The following is a 16,431-nucleotide window of genomic DNA, read 5'->3' on the forward strand; positions in this document are numbered from 1 at the left end:
AATGAAGTGTATTCCATCGCACTACTGACTTGTACCTTGTAGATGCTGAACAGGATTTGGCGAGTTACCCACTGCAGAATTCCCAGTTTCTCTGACTGGCTGGTGTAGTCACAAAATGCAGTATAGTTCAGCAATGCAGTGACTAGAGCTCTAGCAGTACTTCAGCTGCAGTCTAACTTATGTTTTAAACAATTACCTTGCATGACGCCCCTGTTTCATAGACATTGGTCAACAACTGAAAGTATCTTGTGGCGTTCCTGACCACCTTTTCTACATATTCTATCTTCAAGGGCATTTCAAGGTACCTCAGTTCCTCTAATCTTCTCAGCATCTTACCACTTATCATGTAATCACTTGCTTTATTAGCTCGACCCAAATGCATAACCACTCACTTCTCTGGATTAAATTTCATGTCCCATTTTTCTGTTTTCTCACTGGTTCATTGATATCTTCCTGCAGTCTAAAGACTTTTTTCTTCCGATCATCCACATGACCAATTTTTGTATCATCTGCAAACCTCTTAATCATACTTTCTACTTTCAAGATTGAATCATTCAATTAAATTATGCAGTATGAATAACAAGAGATTTGTAGTGAGCCCGTGGAACGCCACAGGAAACATCATCAACCATAACCCTTTGCTTCCTCAAAAAATTCAATCAAGTTAGTCAGCAAATCCATGCTGACTGTTCTTGATTAATCCTTTCTAAGCAATGAATTATACAGTGTCTCGATTTTTCCCCCAAAATTTTTCTCACCACTGCACTCATTCTCTTGAGCAGTCTGTCGGGATTGAGGAGTTGGGTTTGATGGATTCTGTGATGGCTGATGAGTCCAATGCATGATTAAAAAACTGTACTACATGCAGGACTGATGGTGCTTGAATGGACAGGTAGATGAGTAGTTTGGAGGTTTATGCACAGGGCAGCACGGTAGCACAAGTGGATAGCACTGTGGCTTCACAGCGCCAGGATCCCAGGTACGATTCCCCACTGGGTCACTGTCTGTGCGGAGTCTGCACGTTCTACCCGTGTCTGCGTGGGTTTCCTCTGGGTGCCCCGGTTTCCTCCCACAGTCCAAAGATGTGCAGGTTAGGTGAATTGGCCATGATAAATTGCCCTTAGTGACCAAAAAGATTAGGAGGAGTTATTGCGTTACGGGGATAGGGTGGAAGTGAGGGCTTAAGTTGGTCGGTGCAGACTCAATGGGCCAAATGGCCTTTTTCTGCACTGTACGTTCTATGTTGTAAACAGTGATTGGTTATAGTGAGTAACAAGGGGCCAAACAAAGCAAATACATGAACAAGAGCAGCATAGGGCGTCGTGAATAGTGTTCTTACAGGGAACAGATCAGTCCGAGGGAGAGTCATTGAGGAGTCTTGTAGCTGTGGAGAAGAAGCTATTCCTATGTCTGGAAGTGTGGGTCTTCAGACCTCTGTACCTTCTGCCTGATGGGAGGGTCTGGAAGAAGGCAATGCCTGGGTGGGAGGGCAATGCCTGTCTTCCTGAGGCAGTTAAGGTTCTTTTTTGGCTCACTCACTGGCACTTGCATTCCTTTGAAATCTGGCCAATATCCTTCATATCTGGTCTCCTTACCTCTATGCTCTCTAATTTCACTATTGTAAACTTTATAACTTTTTGCATAAAATGTTATTAAATTATTAACAAAATGTTGTCAGTAACTGTAATGGAAGTCATGAAAATAAAGGTATAAAATATTTTCATAACCGCATTGTATTTAAAAAAATCAATGACACGGAGTATAATCATGCTCGTATTTCTAGAAAGGAAGCTACGTAATTTGAAAATCAGTAAAATTGAGTCTAATTGAATGCTATTCTAATGAAGAAACTAAAATGTGTTGTGTTGAATATTTCTGAAGGTGTAAACGCTCACTAAAAATCAATGAAATTATTTTTCAGAAGAAAATGGCTTAACTATGGATTTTCTGAGTTTTATCATGATATCTACAGCTTTAGCAGAATGATTGTAGGGACAAGAGATTTTAGCTGCATTGTCAGGTTGGAGAAGCCAGGGTTTTCCCCTGGGAGCAAAGGGGATTGAAGGGAGATTTAATCGGTGTGTACAAGATGATGGCAGGTGACAAAGTAGTCAAAGGAAAGCGGTTTCATCAGCTTATGGTGCAGGGACTGAGGGCATAGATTTAATATTTTGGGTAAGAGATAGGGAGGAAATGGATGGAAGAACTCTTTTATGCGATGAGTGCTAATGACTTAATGAACTGACTTCCGGTTGCGGCTATGCGGAGCTAAGCCGCGCGTTCGGCAGCTCCTGCTACTTAAGGACTTTTGGGCCGATTTGAGGGCCCCAAACGGCGCTGTTTCGACGAATCCCTGTGGAGGAAGGTGTCTAGAGGAGCATTCCCCATCATTTATGGTGCTCACCCGGAGTGGGGCAAAGGAAAAAGCTGCAGCAGCTCCCCAAGAAAAGTGGGGGAAGAAGGACACGGGGGAGGTCCGGGTGGGGATGGTCTGGGAGGCTCTGAAAGCAGTGATCCGGGGGGAGCTGATCTCCATCCGGGCCCACAGGGAAAGGAGGGAGAGGAAGGAGAGGGAGAGACTGGTGGGGGAGCTCCTGGATGTGGACAGGAGATACGCGGAGGCACCGGAGGAAGGGTTGCTGGGAGAACGGCGTAGTTTGCAGGCCAAATTTGACTTGTTGACCACCAGAAAGGCGGAGACACAGTGGAGGAGGGCGCAGGGCTCGGTATATGAGTATGGGGAGAAGGCGAGCAGGATGTTGGCGCATCAGCTCCATCGGCGGGATGCGGCTAGGGAAATTGGTGGAGTGACGGATGGGGGTGGGAATGTCGTGCAGAAGGGGACAGAAGTAAATGGGGTCTTTAGGGACTTCTACGAGGAACTGTACCGGTCGGAACCTCCGATGGGGAGAGGGGGCATGGAGAGCTTCATGAACAGGCTATGTTTCATGAACAAGGTTATGCAGGTTCCATTATCGCTATGATTGTGTAATCTATGCACTTGCTGTTCCACTGTGTGTAGTAGTGTAATAGCATATTAATTGCAGAATTTATCTACCAATACTCCCAATTTTTTTTTTTCAGAGGTGAAGATACGACTATTCCTGGCTCTCCTTGAAAACACAGGTATTGCCAGAAATCATTAAATTGAAACAAGTTCTTTGAGAGGTGGTATGCATCTTACTACGGTAATGCAGAGCATACATTCGGCTGTAAATAGCCCATTGTCTTTTTATACATGCTGAAGCTAAGGAATATTCTGGTTGTATCAGAGTCATTTAATGTTCCTTCATTCTCAGTGTAGAAGTGTGTACAGGTCAGGGTCTAGCCCAGCCCATAAGACATAGGAGCGGAATTAGGCCATTCCGACCATCGAGTTTGCTCTACCAGTTTTCTTCACCATTCCATCATGGCTGATATTTCTCGTTCTGATTCTTCTGCCTTCTCAGCATAACCCCTGATCCCCTTATTAATCAAGAACTTGTATACCTCTGTCTTGAAGACACTCAGTGACTTGGCCTCCACATTCTTCTACGGAAAAGAGTTCCACAGATTCACCACTCTCTGGCTGAGGAAATTACTCCTTATCTCAGTTTTAAAGGATCATCTCTTCAGTCTAAAGCTGTGCCCTTGGGTTCTAGTTTCTCGTACTAGTGGAAACATCCCCTTCATGTCCACTCTATCTAGGCCTCTCAGTATTCTGTAAGTTTCAATGAGTTCCCTTCCTCATTCTTCTGAACTCCGTCGAGTACAGACCCAGAGTCCGCCACCACTCTTCAAATGACAAGTCCTTCATTCCGGGGATCATTCTTGTGAACCTCCTCTGGACCCGCTCCAAGACCAGCACATCCTTCCTGAGATACTGGGCCCAAACCTGCTCACAATATTCCAAATGGGTTCTGACCAGAGTGTTATACAGCCTCAACAGTACATCCCTGCTCTTGTGTTCTCACCCTCTCGATATGAATGCTAACATTGCATTTGCCTTCCTAACTGCCAACTGAACCTGCATGTTAACCTGAGAGAATCCTGAACTAGGATTCCTAAGTCCCTTTGTGCTTTTGATTTCCGAAGCCTTTTCCCATTTAAAAAATAGTCTATGCCTCTATTCTTCCTACCAAAGTGCACAACCTCACACTTTTCTATATTGTATTCCATCTGCCACATCTTTGATCACTCTCCTAACCTATCTTGGTTCTTCTGTAGCCTCCCTGCTTCCTCAATACTACCTGCTACCTCTCCCTCTGCATATCTTTCTTTCATCTGCAAATTAGCAACAATGCCTTCTTCCAGATAATTAATGTATATTAATACATAATGAATAGCTGTGGTCCCAACACTGACCCCTGTGGAACACCACTAGTCGTCAGCTGCTATCCTGAAAAGGACCCTTTTATCCCCACTGCCTTCTGCCGTCATGATGTGGAGATGCCAGCGTTGGACTGGGGTGGGCACAGTAATACGTTTTACAACACCAGGTTAAAGTCCAACAGGTTTATTTGGAAACACTCACTTTTGGAGTGTAGCTCCTTCATCAGGTGAGCTATGCTCCGAAAGCTAGTGATTCCAAATACACCTGTTGGACTTTAACCTGGTGTTGTAAGACTTTTTATTCTGCCAGTCAGTCAATCGTCTATCTATGCCAGTACATTGCCCCTAACACCATGGGCTCTTGTCTTATTTAGCAGCCTCCTGTACTGCATCTTGTCAAAAGCTTTCTGAAAATCCAAATCGATCTCATCCACTGGTTCTCCATTGTCTAACTTCCTCATTACCGCCTCAAAGAATTCTAATAATAATAATCTTTATTATTAATAATCTTTGTTAGTGTCACAAGTAGGCTTACATTAACACTACAATGAAGTTACTGTGAAAATCCCCGAGTCGCCACACTCCGGCGCCTGTTCGGGTACACAGAGGGAGAATTCAGAATGCCCAATTCACTTAACAAGGCACGTCTTTTGGAATTTGTGGAAGGAAACTGAGCATCCGGAAGGAAACCCATGCAGACATGGGGAGAACATGCAGACGCCGCACAGATAGTGACCCAAGCCGGGAATCAAAAGCAACAGCGGTAGCCACTGTGCTATTTTTCAGGCATGACCTCCTCTTGCTGACTCAGTCCTATTTTACCATTCAGTTCTAAGTATTCCACAATCTCATCCTTAATAGACTCTTAAATATTACTAATGACTGAAGTCAGGCTAACCGGCTTATAATTTTCTGTCTTCTGCACGGTAGCATTGTGGATAGCACAATTGCTTCACAGCTCTAGGGTCCCAGGTTCGATTCCGGCTTGGGTCACTGTCTGTGCAGAGTCTGCACATCCTCCCCGTGTGTGCGTGCGTTTCCTCCGGGTGCTCCGGTTTCCTCCCACAGTCCAAAGATGTGCAGGTTAGGTGGATTGGCCATGATAAATTGCCCTTAGTGTCCAAAATTGCCCTTAGGGGTGGGGGTGCTGGGTTACAGGGATAGGGTGGAGGTGTTGACCTTTGGTAGGGTGCTCTTTCCAAGAGCCGGTGCAGACTCGATGGGCCGGATAGCCTCCTTCTGCACTGTAAATTCTGTGATTTCACCGCCTTTGAAAACTCCCTCTTAAACAGTGGTGTTACATTAGCCATTTTCTAATCCTCTGGGATCCTCCCTGCCTCCAGTGACTCCTGAAGGATCACCACCAATGCCTCCACAAACTCCTCAGCTATCCTTCAGAACCCGAGGGTGTAGTCCATCCGGTCCGGGTGATTTATCCACCTTCAGACCTTTACGTTTCCAGCCCTTTCTCCTTAGTGATGGCCACTTCACTACCTCTGCCATCTGACACTCTTGTTCTGGTATGCCACTGGTGTCTTGAACTGTGAAGGCTGATACAAAGTACCTGTACAGTTCCTCTGCCATTTCTTTGTTCCCGATTGCTATTTCTCCGTCCTCATTTTCCAGTGCTCCAATGCCTATTCTTGCCTCTCTTTTACCTTTTATACATTGAAAAAACCTCTTGCAATCAACTTTTATATTACTAGCTAGTCCTATTTACGAATCCCTTGCCGTTTAATTCCATGCTGGGATGCAGGTTTCCATACACACAAAATTGTTTTTTTAAATAAAAACCATAGCACTTATTTTTTTTTTGTTTTGCATTTATAAATTTAGAGCACCCAATTAATTATTTCCAATTAAGGGGCAATTTAGTGTGGCCAATCCACCTACCCTGAACATCTTTGGGTTGTGGGGGCGAAATCCATGCAAACATTGGGAGAATGTGCAAACTCCACACGGACAGTGACCCAGGGCTGGGTTCGAACCTGGGACCTCAGCGCCGTGAGGCAGCTGTGCTAACCACTATGCCACCGTGCTGCCCTAAAAACTGCAGCACTTCTGATAGATTATTGAAATATTATCTTGGTTGAATAAATTTCTGGGATTTACAGATAAATTAATTCTTGCGTGTAATTTTTGGAAATTTACTTACAAAAACAGAATGCATCACTGAGCAAAGGGACAGTAATAACAGTGTTATTGCCAATTGTACTGCAGCTACTGCATCAACATGTAAGTCACAGTGATACAAAAACTGCAGAATAGTTGGGGAGTGTCATTGTTGTTTTGACATTTTATTGAATTATGGAGGTCTCATATTACTTGTGCTTGATATTGGCAATTCTTGTAAAGCCATCTTTAAAAATCTTCATCATGAAAAGATTCTCAGTGTTCCACTGAACCCTGCTTCATAAGTTCAAAATTCTGCTAAAAAAAACTGACAGGGCAATCCATCCACTCGAAGAGAATCCAGCTGGGAGCTCGTGCTGCAGTGTTTCAGAATATGGCTCCGTTCAAGGCAACACAGTGATTTGGTGACAGCAGTATAGTTCACTTCTTCTGAAATCACTAATGCAGCTACTAGTTTGGATGCAAAAATGTTCTTCATTCCTCACTGAGTAATGAATATATATTGCTGTATTTGCAGAAGTGCTGAACGAACTTATTACATTCTAACCAATTTTTTTTAGAGTGGGGCTGAACTATAGTTTCAATTATTGTAAAGCTTTTTGTTCAGAATACGTGGTAATTTATTGGACTACAGAGTGCCATGAACAATCCTTCTGTTCTTGGCCCCTTAAATAGTTATTGTAATTCAATCTACCTACCTGATTTTCCACCATAAATTTCATGTGAAAGGGAAGGAATGGTCCTGGGAGGGAGGAGGAGGGTGAAACCAGCCAATTCACACAGTAACAATAAATAATGCCCAGGACGGTGGGATAGCGCTTCTTCTGAACTGTGATCGGCATCAACTGTGACAGCAGGAGTGAGCAAAATTGTATTTTTTTATTGCCGTTGTTCTCAGTTACAACACACAGTAATACATTTGTATGTTATTAATGGTTTGTGCAGTATATGTGGTGCAGTCAATATAACAGATGGTGTGATTTAACGGAAACATTTCTAAATGTGATTTTGGGCGCATTTGGCAGGTTATTTCCGATGGTGCATTGGCGCAATCACGTGCCGCTTTTGACGGCGTTCAGTGCGGGAAATGAGCCTACACAAGTTTTTCTCCATTACTGGCTGATTCGCCATCTGATTCGCCAAACCTCAGTGTCTCGTCGTTAACAAGAGGGAGCTGTGTTTAAATGCTCCCTCACCACTCACTCCCAGTCAACACACAAGCATGGCAGCTAGCAGACCTGCTCATCGCTTTGGGGATGCCGACCTGGCCAGGCTTCTCGACGGCATCAATGTGAGATGGGACATCCTGTTTCCTGAGGGGGTTGAAGGATCAGAAGGACCGTCATGAATATCATGTGCAAGGCAGTGGCAGCGGGTGTCAGTGCAGGCAGCATGACCAGGAGAACTGCCATACAATGTCGGAAGAAGACAAACAATCTCCACCGAGCTGTAAGGTTAAGTTACCATTTTTCTCCAGGCGTCAGCTCCACCTGCCACCTGCCACTAGTAAGTCGCCTGCGGCCCCCCAGATACTGGCCCTCCAGTGGATGTCCACCAAGGGCATCAAAGGCCACAGGGCACAGAAAGAAGCAGGTTGCTTCCACCTCCGACATGCATCCTGGGGGAACACCTAGACATGGCAATGGATCAGGAAAGATCAAGAAGAGAGAGGATCACTGATTGGGCATGGATGGTGGTGGAGGGCGGGCACTATCTGTACCGAGGGAAATGGAAATATCAAATGTTCACAATTAAAATATGTTACACTTGATATATGTGAAGCTTCCGTCATGTTAACCTTCACAGCGGGCCTGCCTGCACTCCAGCCGCTGTTATCCTTCGCTCCCCCAGCCCCCTGGGTATAGTGGTCTCAGATCAAATTCCCCTGAGGCAAACTTTGTCCAGAGGATGGGTATGAGCGTGCTGTCAGCAGAAAGACAGGAGTCAGACTTTGGCAGAAAGTAAAGAGCACCAGAGCTTTCCTCACAGCAAGTTCTCATCACTCTCCTGCCTTGTATATTGACCTGCTGACAGTCCCGACACAGGCCCGTCGCCCTGGGGTGATATTACATACTTCCTTGGAGGGTGGGCAGGGGAGGGGGAGCCAGGGAATGGGGGTGTGGAAGGAGGGAAATGGGGGAGAAGGAGGGGCATGGGGAAATAGGAATTAGGGATGAGGGGGGTTGCAGGGGAGTAGAGGGATTGGAGGGAGTAGAGATCTTGGGGGAACGAGGGCTTAGGGGAGATCTGGATTAGGTGGGAAAGAGGGGAATGGGGGAGGCCAAAATTGATAACCTCACACTTATCTACATTAAACTCCACTGCCAAATTTTGGCCGATCTCCTAGCCTATCCATATTCAGCTGTAAAATTTTTATCTCTTCACTGCAAATTTTGCTATGTCCCTACTTGCAGATCATTAACATAGATTGTAAACAGTTGAGGTCCGAAGACTGACTTCTGTGGCACCCAGTTACAGTTCACCAGCCAGAAAAGGACCTAGTTATCCCAACCCTCTGCTTTCTGTCAGTCAGCCAATCCTCAATCCAATCTATTACTGTACCCCCAGTCCTATGCGATCTCCCCTCTGGATCAGTCTTTAATGCGGTACCTTGTCAAACGCCTTCTGAAAGTCTAGATATACCACATCCACAGGTTCTCCCTTATCTACCTTGCTGGTTACATCCTCAAAGAACTCAAACAAGTTTTTCAAGCATGATTTACCCTTCAAAGAACCATGCTGACAATGGTTTGTCTTTCCAAATGTTCAGTCATCTCATCCTTTTAAAAAATATATATTTATTCAAATTTTCAACAATTTTCAACAAAACACTCCAAACAGAAAAAAGAATAAAGCACAAAACAAGCAAAACGTATATATGGGATTACCAACAAAATACACTAACCCCCATTTAGAACATAAGGAAAACGCCCCACTCTAATCTAAACAAAAAGAAAACCCCCCCCCCGGGCCGGGTTGCTGCTGCTGTTGACCTCCACCTAGCATTCCGCAAGAAAGTCTAAGAACGGCTGCCACCGCCTGGAGGACCCCTGCACAGACCCTCGTAAGGCAAACTTTATCCTTTCCAGCTTGATGCACGTCCAAAACATATGGGCGTGATATGTCGGGCTCCCCAAGCACCTCGCACACTTGTCCTCCACCCCAAAACACCTACTCATCCTCGCCCCCGTCATATGCGTCCTATGAACAACTTTGAACTGTATTAGGCTGAGCCTGGCGCAATGGAGGAGGAATTAACCCTACTCAGGGCATCAGCCCACATATCCACATCCAGCTCCTCCCCGAGCTCCTCCTCCCACTTGCCCTTTAACTCCTCCACTGAGGCCTCCTCCTCTTCCTGCAGTTCCTGATAGATCACTGAGACCTTGCCTTCTCCAACCCATAAGCCCAAAATCACCCTGTCCTGAATCCTTCGTGCTGGGTGCAGCAGAAATTCTCTCACCTGCCGTCTCACAAACGCCCTCACTTGCATGTACCTAAAAGCATTCCCGGGAGGTAACCCAAATTTCTCCTCTAGCACCCCTAGGCTCGCAAAAGTCCCATCGATGAATAGGTCCCCCATTCTTTTAATCCCTGCCCGATGCCAGCTCAGAAACCCCCCATCCATCCTACCCGGAACGAACCTGTGATTCTCTCATATCGGGGACCAGACCGAGGCCCCCACCTCGCCCCTATGTCGTCTCCACTGCCTCCAGATCTTCAGAGCCGCCGCCACACAAGATGCCACCTCTAGCCTCTTCCACGCCACCCCCTCTCCCTCCATTACCCACTTACGGATCATCGCCACATTAGCTGCCCAATAATAGCCACATAGATTCAGCAGCGCCAGCCCCCCTCTGTCCCTGCTACACTCCAAAAACACCCTCTTCACCCTCGGGGTCTTATTCGCCCATACGAATCCAATAATGCTCCTGCTTACCCGTTTAAAAAAAGCTTTGGGGATTAGGATGGGCAGGCACTGGAATACAAACAGGAACCTTGGGAGGACCATCATCTTGACCAACTGCACCCTACCCGCCAGGGGGAGTGGCAGCATATCCCATCTCCTGAAATCCTCCTCCATCTGTTCCACCAACCATGCCAAATTGAGCTTATGCAGGGCCCCCCAGTTCCTAGCTACCTGGATCCCCAGGGATCGAAAGCTCCTCTCCGCCCTCTTCAGCGGTAGCTCGTCTATCTCCCTTCCCTGGTCCCCCGCATGCACCACAAAGAGCTCACTCTTCCCCACGTTGAGCTTATAACCCGAAAAGTCCCCAAACTCCCCAAGGATCCGCATAACCTCCACCATCCCCTCCACTGGGTCTGCAGCATATAACAGCAGGTCATCAGCATATAACGACACCCGGTGTTCCTCTTCCCCCCCCCCCCCCCTTGCTCCCAAACCAATACCCTCCAGTTCCTAGACTCTCTCAGTGCCATGGCCAGTGCAAACAACAAGGGGGATAAGGGTCACCCCTGCCTCGTCCCGCGGTACAACCTAAAGTACTCTGACCTCCGCCGGTTCGTAGCCACACTTGCCACTGGGGCCGTATATAACAGCTTGACCCACCTTATGAACCCTTCCCCAAACCCAAACCTCCTAAGCACTTCCCAAAGATACTCCCACTCCACCCGATCGAAGGCCTTCTCCGCGTCCATGGCCACCACTACCTCCGCTTTCCCCTCCACAGAGGGCATCATGATCACATTTAAGATACTCCGCACATTCGTGTTTAACTGCCTGCCCTTCACAAACCCCGTCTGGTCCTCATGGATCACCCTCGGGACACAGTCCTCAATCCTCATAGCCAGAATCTTCGCCAGTAACTTAGCATCTACATTGAGGAGCAAAATCAGCCTATTCGATCCACATTGCAACGGATCCTTGTCCCGCTTCAAAATCAGCGAAATCAGTGCCCGGGACATTGTCGGGGCAGGATCCCTTCCTCCCTCGCCTTATTAAAAGTTCTCACCAGCAACGGGCCCAGCAGGTCCACATACTTTATGTAAAATTCCACCGGGAACCCGTCCGGTCCCGGAGCCTTCCCCGCCTGCATGCTCTCCAATCCCTTAAGCAGCTCCTCCAGCCCAATCGGCGCCCCCAAACCAGCCACCAGCTCATCCTCCACCCTCGGGAACCTCAGTTGATCCAAGAATGGCCGCATTCCCCCCCCCCCTTTCCGGGGGCTCAGACCTATACAGATCCCCATAGAAGTCCCTAAATACCTTGTTTATTCTCACTGCACTCCGCACCGTATTCCCCCCTCTATCACTAATTCCACCAATCTCCCTCGCTGCCTCCCTCTTACGCAGCTGATGTGCCAGCATCCGGCTCACCTTTTCGCCATACTCATATACCGCCCCCTGCATTTTCCTCCACTGCACCTCTGCTTTTCCCATGGTCAATAAATAAAATTCCATTTGGAGGTTTCGTCGCTCCCTAAGCAGCCCCTCCCCGGGGGCCTCTGCATAGCTCCTGTCCACCCTTAATATCTCCCCCACCAATCTCTCCCTCTCCCTCCTCTCCCTCTTTTCCCTATGGGCCCGAATAGAAATTAGCTCTCCCCTAACCATCGCCTTCAAAGCCTCCCAGACAACCCCCACCTGCACCTCCCCATTATCGTTTGCCTCCATGTATCTTTGAATACACCCCCGGATACGCCCGCATACCTCCACATCTGCCAGCAGTCCCACATCGAGGCGCCATAACGGGCGCTGGTCCCTCTCCTCCCCCAACTCTAGCTCCAACCAATGCGGGGCGTGGTCCGAGATGGCTATAGCCGAATATTCCGTTCCTTCCACTTTCGGGATTAATGCCCTACTTATTATAAAGAAATCTATCAGTGAATAGGCTTTATGGACGTGGGAGAAAAATTAAAATTCTCTGGCCACTGGCCTGGCAAACCGCCACGGATCCACTTCCCCCATCTGGTCCATAAACCCCCTGAGCACCATGGCCTCAGCCAATTCCCCCCCATTATCAAGCTCCCTGCCTCCAGATCCGGGATCCGACTCAACATACGTTTAATAAATCCAGCATCATCCCAATTCGGGCATAAATGTTCACCAGTACCACCCGCGTCCCCTGCAACCTACCACTCACCATCACATATTGACCTCCATTATCCGCCACAATATTCGTCGTCTCAAACGACACCCGCTTCCCCACCAGTGTTGCAACCCCTCTATCCTTCACATCCAGCCCCGAGTGAAAGACCTGCCCTACCCATACCTTTCTCAGCCTGACCTGATCTGCCACCTTCAACTGTGTCTCCTGAAGCATGACCACGTCTGCCTTCAGTCCCTTTAAGTGCGCGTACACTCGGGCCCTCTTGACCGGCCCATTCAGGCCCCTCACAGCCGGATCAGGGGGCTACTCGCCCCTCCCCCGCTGACTAGCCATCCCCTTATTTAGGCCAGCCACGTGCCCGCGCCTCTCGCACCCTCCAGTCCCCCAGGCGGCGGACCCCCGCCCCGACTCCCTCTTCTACCTCCAGCTCCCCTTTGGCCAAAACAGGAGCAACCCAGCCACCCCCCTCCCCCCCCTCCCTCCCTCCAGCCAGACCTCTGTCCAGCCATTCTGCTCCCCCATTACTCTCCCGTAAATCAGCTGACTCCTGCCGACCCCGGCCACTCCCGCCATTCCAACGACCCCCCAGTGTGGGAATCCCCCCCACCTCCCCCTGCCGATCAATATGCGCTCTCCTCCAGCTCCGCCCTTCCCCCCAGGCCCCGCCCCATCCTTCCTTAGCTTGGGAAAAAGCCCGCGCTTCCCATCCGAGCTGGCCCCGCCCCCAATGGCGCAGCTCCTTTTCCTGCACCCTCGCCCCAGCTCCCCGACCCCGGGCCTCCAAACCCCCCCTTCATCATTGGGAACCTGCCCCTACAGTATCGGCGCCCACACTCTCACACAGCCCCCACATCATATCCACTCACCCCTTCCCCTATCCCCTCGTCCCAACCCGAAACCAGAAGAACGCCCCCACAATACAGTAAACACCCCCCCTCAACAGACCCTCAGTTCGAGTCCAACTTTTCAGTCTTAATAAAGGACCACACCTCATCTGGCGCCTCAAAATAATGGTGACGGTCCTGAAACGTGACCCACATTCACGCTGGCTGCAGCATTCCAAACTTCACCTCCTTCCGATGAAGAACCGCCTTGGCCCGATTAAAACCAGCCCTCTTCTTGGCCACCTCCGTACTCCAGTCCTGGTAGATACGGATCTCCGTATTCTCCAATCTGCTGCTCCGTTCTTTCTTTGCCCATCTTAGGACGCATTCCCTGTCCATAAAGCGGTGGAACCTCACCACTACAGCCTTTGGTGGCTCGTTGGCTTTGGGCCTCCTTGACAGGACTCGATGAGCCCCATCCAGCTCCGGGGCCTCGGGAAAGCTCCCACGCCCATCAGTGTGTTGAGCATTGTAACTACATATGTCCCAGCTTCAGACCTCTCCACTCCTTCAGGGAGACCCAGAATCCGAAGACCTGTTTTCCAGGTCCTCAACTTCTCCTGCTACTTCTTGTGTAGCGCCTCGTGCACCTCTGCTTTCACCGCCAGGCCCAAGATCTTGTCCTCATTCTCTGAGGCCTTCTGCTGCACCTCTCAAATCGCCGCCCCTTGGGCCTTCTGGGTCTCCATCAGCTTTTCTAGCGAGGCCTTCATTGGCGCCAGCATTTCTGCTCTCAGCTACGCAAAGCAGTTTTTGAGGAACTCCTGCTGCTCCCGAGACCGCTGTGTCCACGCTGCTTGATCTCCACCCGCTGCCATCTTGCTTTTCCTCCCCCACTTTCTCCGCTGCTCCAAAACCACTTTTGTAATCGCTCCACTCCTGGTCTACTCCATACAGTGCTGGGGGAACCTTACTATCACCTTCCCACACTGGGAACCGTCGTACAAGTGTCGCTGGGGCTCCTCAAAAGGGCCCAAAAGTCTGTTCTCGGCAGGAGCTGCCGAACGTGCTGAGCATGGCCGCAACCAGAAGTCCAGTCATCTCATCCTTAATGATTGATTCCAACAACTTTCCCACCAGAGAGGTCAAGCTAACCTGTCTATTGTTTCCTACTTTTTGCTTCTCTTCCTTTTTGAATAGGGGTGTCACATTAGCGTGTTTCCAATCTACCAGGACCCTTCCAGAATCCATGAAATTCTGAAATATCATAACCAATCCATCCAGTATCTCTGCTGCCACATCCCTTAATACCCTAGGGTGCAGGCCATCAGGTCTCTGATTTATCTGCCTTTAATCCCATCAGTTTATTCAATACCGTCTGCCTAGTGATGTTTATTGCACCAACTTCCTCTACACTAACTGTAGATTTTGGAATTGTTAAATTCTCTTCTACACTGAAGACAGAGGCAAAATATTGGTTCAGCATCTCTGCCATCTCTGTGTTTCCCATTTTTACCTCACCAGTATCGTTCTCTAAAGGGCTAACATTTACTTTAGCTATTCTCTTCCTCTTTATATACTTGCAGAAGCTTTTGGCTATCAGTGTTTATGTTTTTTGCTTGTTTCCTTTCGTAGTTCATCTTGGCTCTTTTTACTTTATTTTTATTAGCCTTTTGCTGGAAAGTTCTCCCAGTCCTCCAGTTTACCACTAACTACTGCAGTCTGGTATGCCTTTGTCTTCCTCGACTTCCTTGTTTAGCCATGGAACATTTTTCTCCCTTTTACAATCCCTCTTCCTCTCAGGAATATACTTTAATTGAGAGATATTTAATATCTCCCTGAACATCCACCATTGTTCCTCAACTGTCCTACCCTTAATTATTTGTGCCCAGTCTGCTTGGGCCAATTTGTTCCTCAGGCCGGTATAATTACCTCTGCCCAACGCAGAAACTCTAGCTTGGCACTCTGTCTTATCTCGCTCAATCTGAATTTGAAATTCTAGCATGATGTGATCACTCCTTCTAAGAGGATCCTTAACAACAAGACGATTTATCAACCCTTCTTCATTACATAATATGGGTGGCATGGTGGCACTGTGTTTAGAACTGCTGCATCACAGCTCCAGGGACCCTGGTTCAATTCCGGCCTCAGGTGACTGTGTATGGAGTTTGCACTTTCTCCCCATGTCTGCGTGGGTTTACTCCGGATGCTCCGGTTTCCTCCCATAGTCCAAAATGTTCAGGTTAGATGGGTTGGCCATGTTAAATTGCCCCTTAGTGTCAAAAGGATTAGTTGGGGTTACTGGGTTACGGGGATAGGGTCGAGGCGTAGGGTGGTCTTTCTAAGGGCTGGTGCAGAACCAATGGGCCAAATAGCCTCCTTCTACACTGTAAATTCTATGATAAATCTAAAATACCCTGCTCCTTGGTTGGCTCCATGTTCTAAGAAACAACCTTCATACACTTTCTGAAATATCCCTCGAGAGTCCCCTTACCAACTTGATTAGTCCAGTCAATATGCATATTTAAATCAACCATGATTACTGTTGTGCCCTTCTCACAAGCCCTCATATACTATTTAGTATGTTAGTTTATACTATGCCACACTTTGGAAGTATTGCTCAGGGACCTGTAAATTATTCCTACCAAGGAGTTTTTCCCCTTGTTTTTTATTCCCTCCCAGATTGATTAGACATTATGGGCCTTGGTGCCAATATCATTTCTTATTACAGCCTTGATGTCATTCTTAAGCAATACAGCAACTCCATCTCATGCTCCATCCTGTCTATCCTTTCGGAATACTAAGGGCGCGATTCTCCCAACGGGAGACTGAGTGCCAACACCGGAGTGAAACCCGAGTGTTTCGCTCCGGCGTCGGAGGCCATTCCTCGCCCCCTATCCCCCCCCCCCGGGGGGGGGGCTAGGAGCAGCGGTGCATGAATCCCGAGCGCCTGGCCTTGACGCTTGCGTCAAAGCGGCGCGCCTGGAATGACGCGGCCAGCGGCGCCAAAGTGACGTCAGCCGCGCATGCGCAGGTTGGCCGGCTCCAACCCGCGCATACGCGTTTGCCGTCATCCCCTCCGCTGCCCCGCAA

At 48.4% G+C, this 16,431-nt stretch overlaps 1 protein-coding gene across 1 annotated transcript in view; it reads left to right on the forward strand.

The window, feature by feature from the left end:
- prex2 (phosphatidylinositol-3,4,5-trisphosphate-dependent Rac exchange factor 2) overlaps positions 1 to 16,431 on the forward strand; it is a 624,716-nt gene that overhangs the window by 430,008 nt on the left and 178,277 nt on the right. The window contains exon 24 of the mRNA XM_038808469.1: positions 3,085 to 3,126. Within this exon, the coding sequence (XP_038664397.1) occupies positions 3,085 to 3,126 (42 nt within the window). The remainder of the gene's footprint in view (positions 1 to 3,084; positions 3,127 to 16,431) is intronic.

This window comes from Scyliorhinus canicula, chromosome 10 (assembly GCF_902713615.1).
Source record: "Scyliorhinus canicula chromosome 10, sScyCan1.1, whole genome shotgun sequence".
In the NCBI taxonomy this organism is placed as follows: domain Eukaryota; kingdom Metazoa; phylum Chordata; class Chondrichthyes; order Carcharhiniformes; family Scyliorhinidae; genus Scyliorhinus; species Scyliorhinus canicula.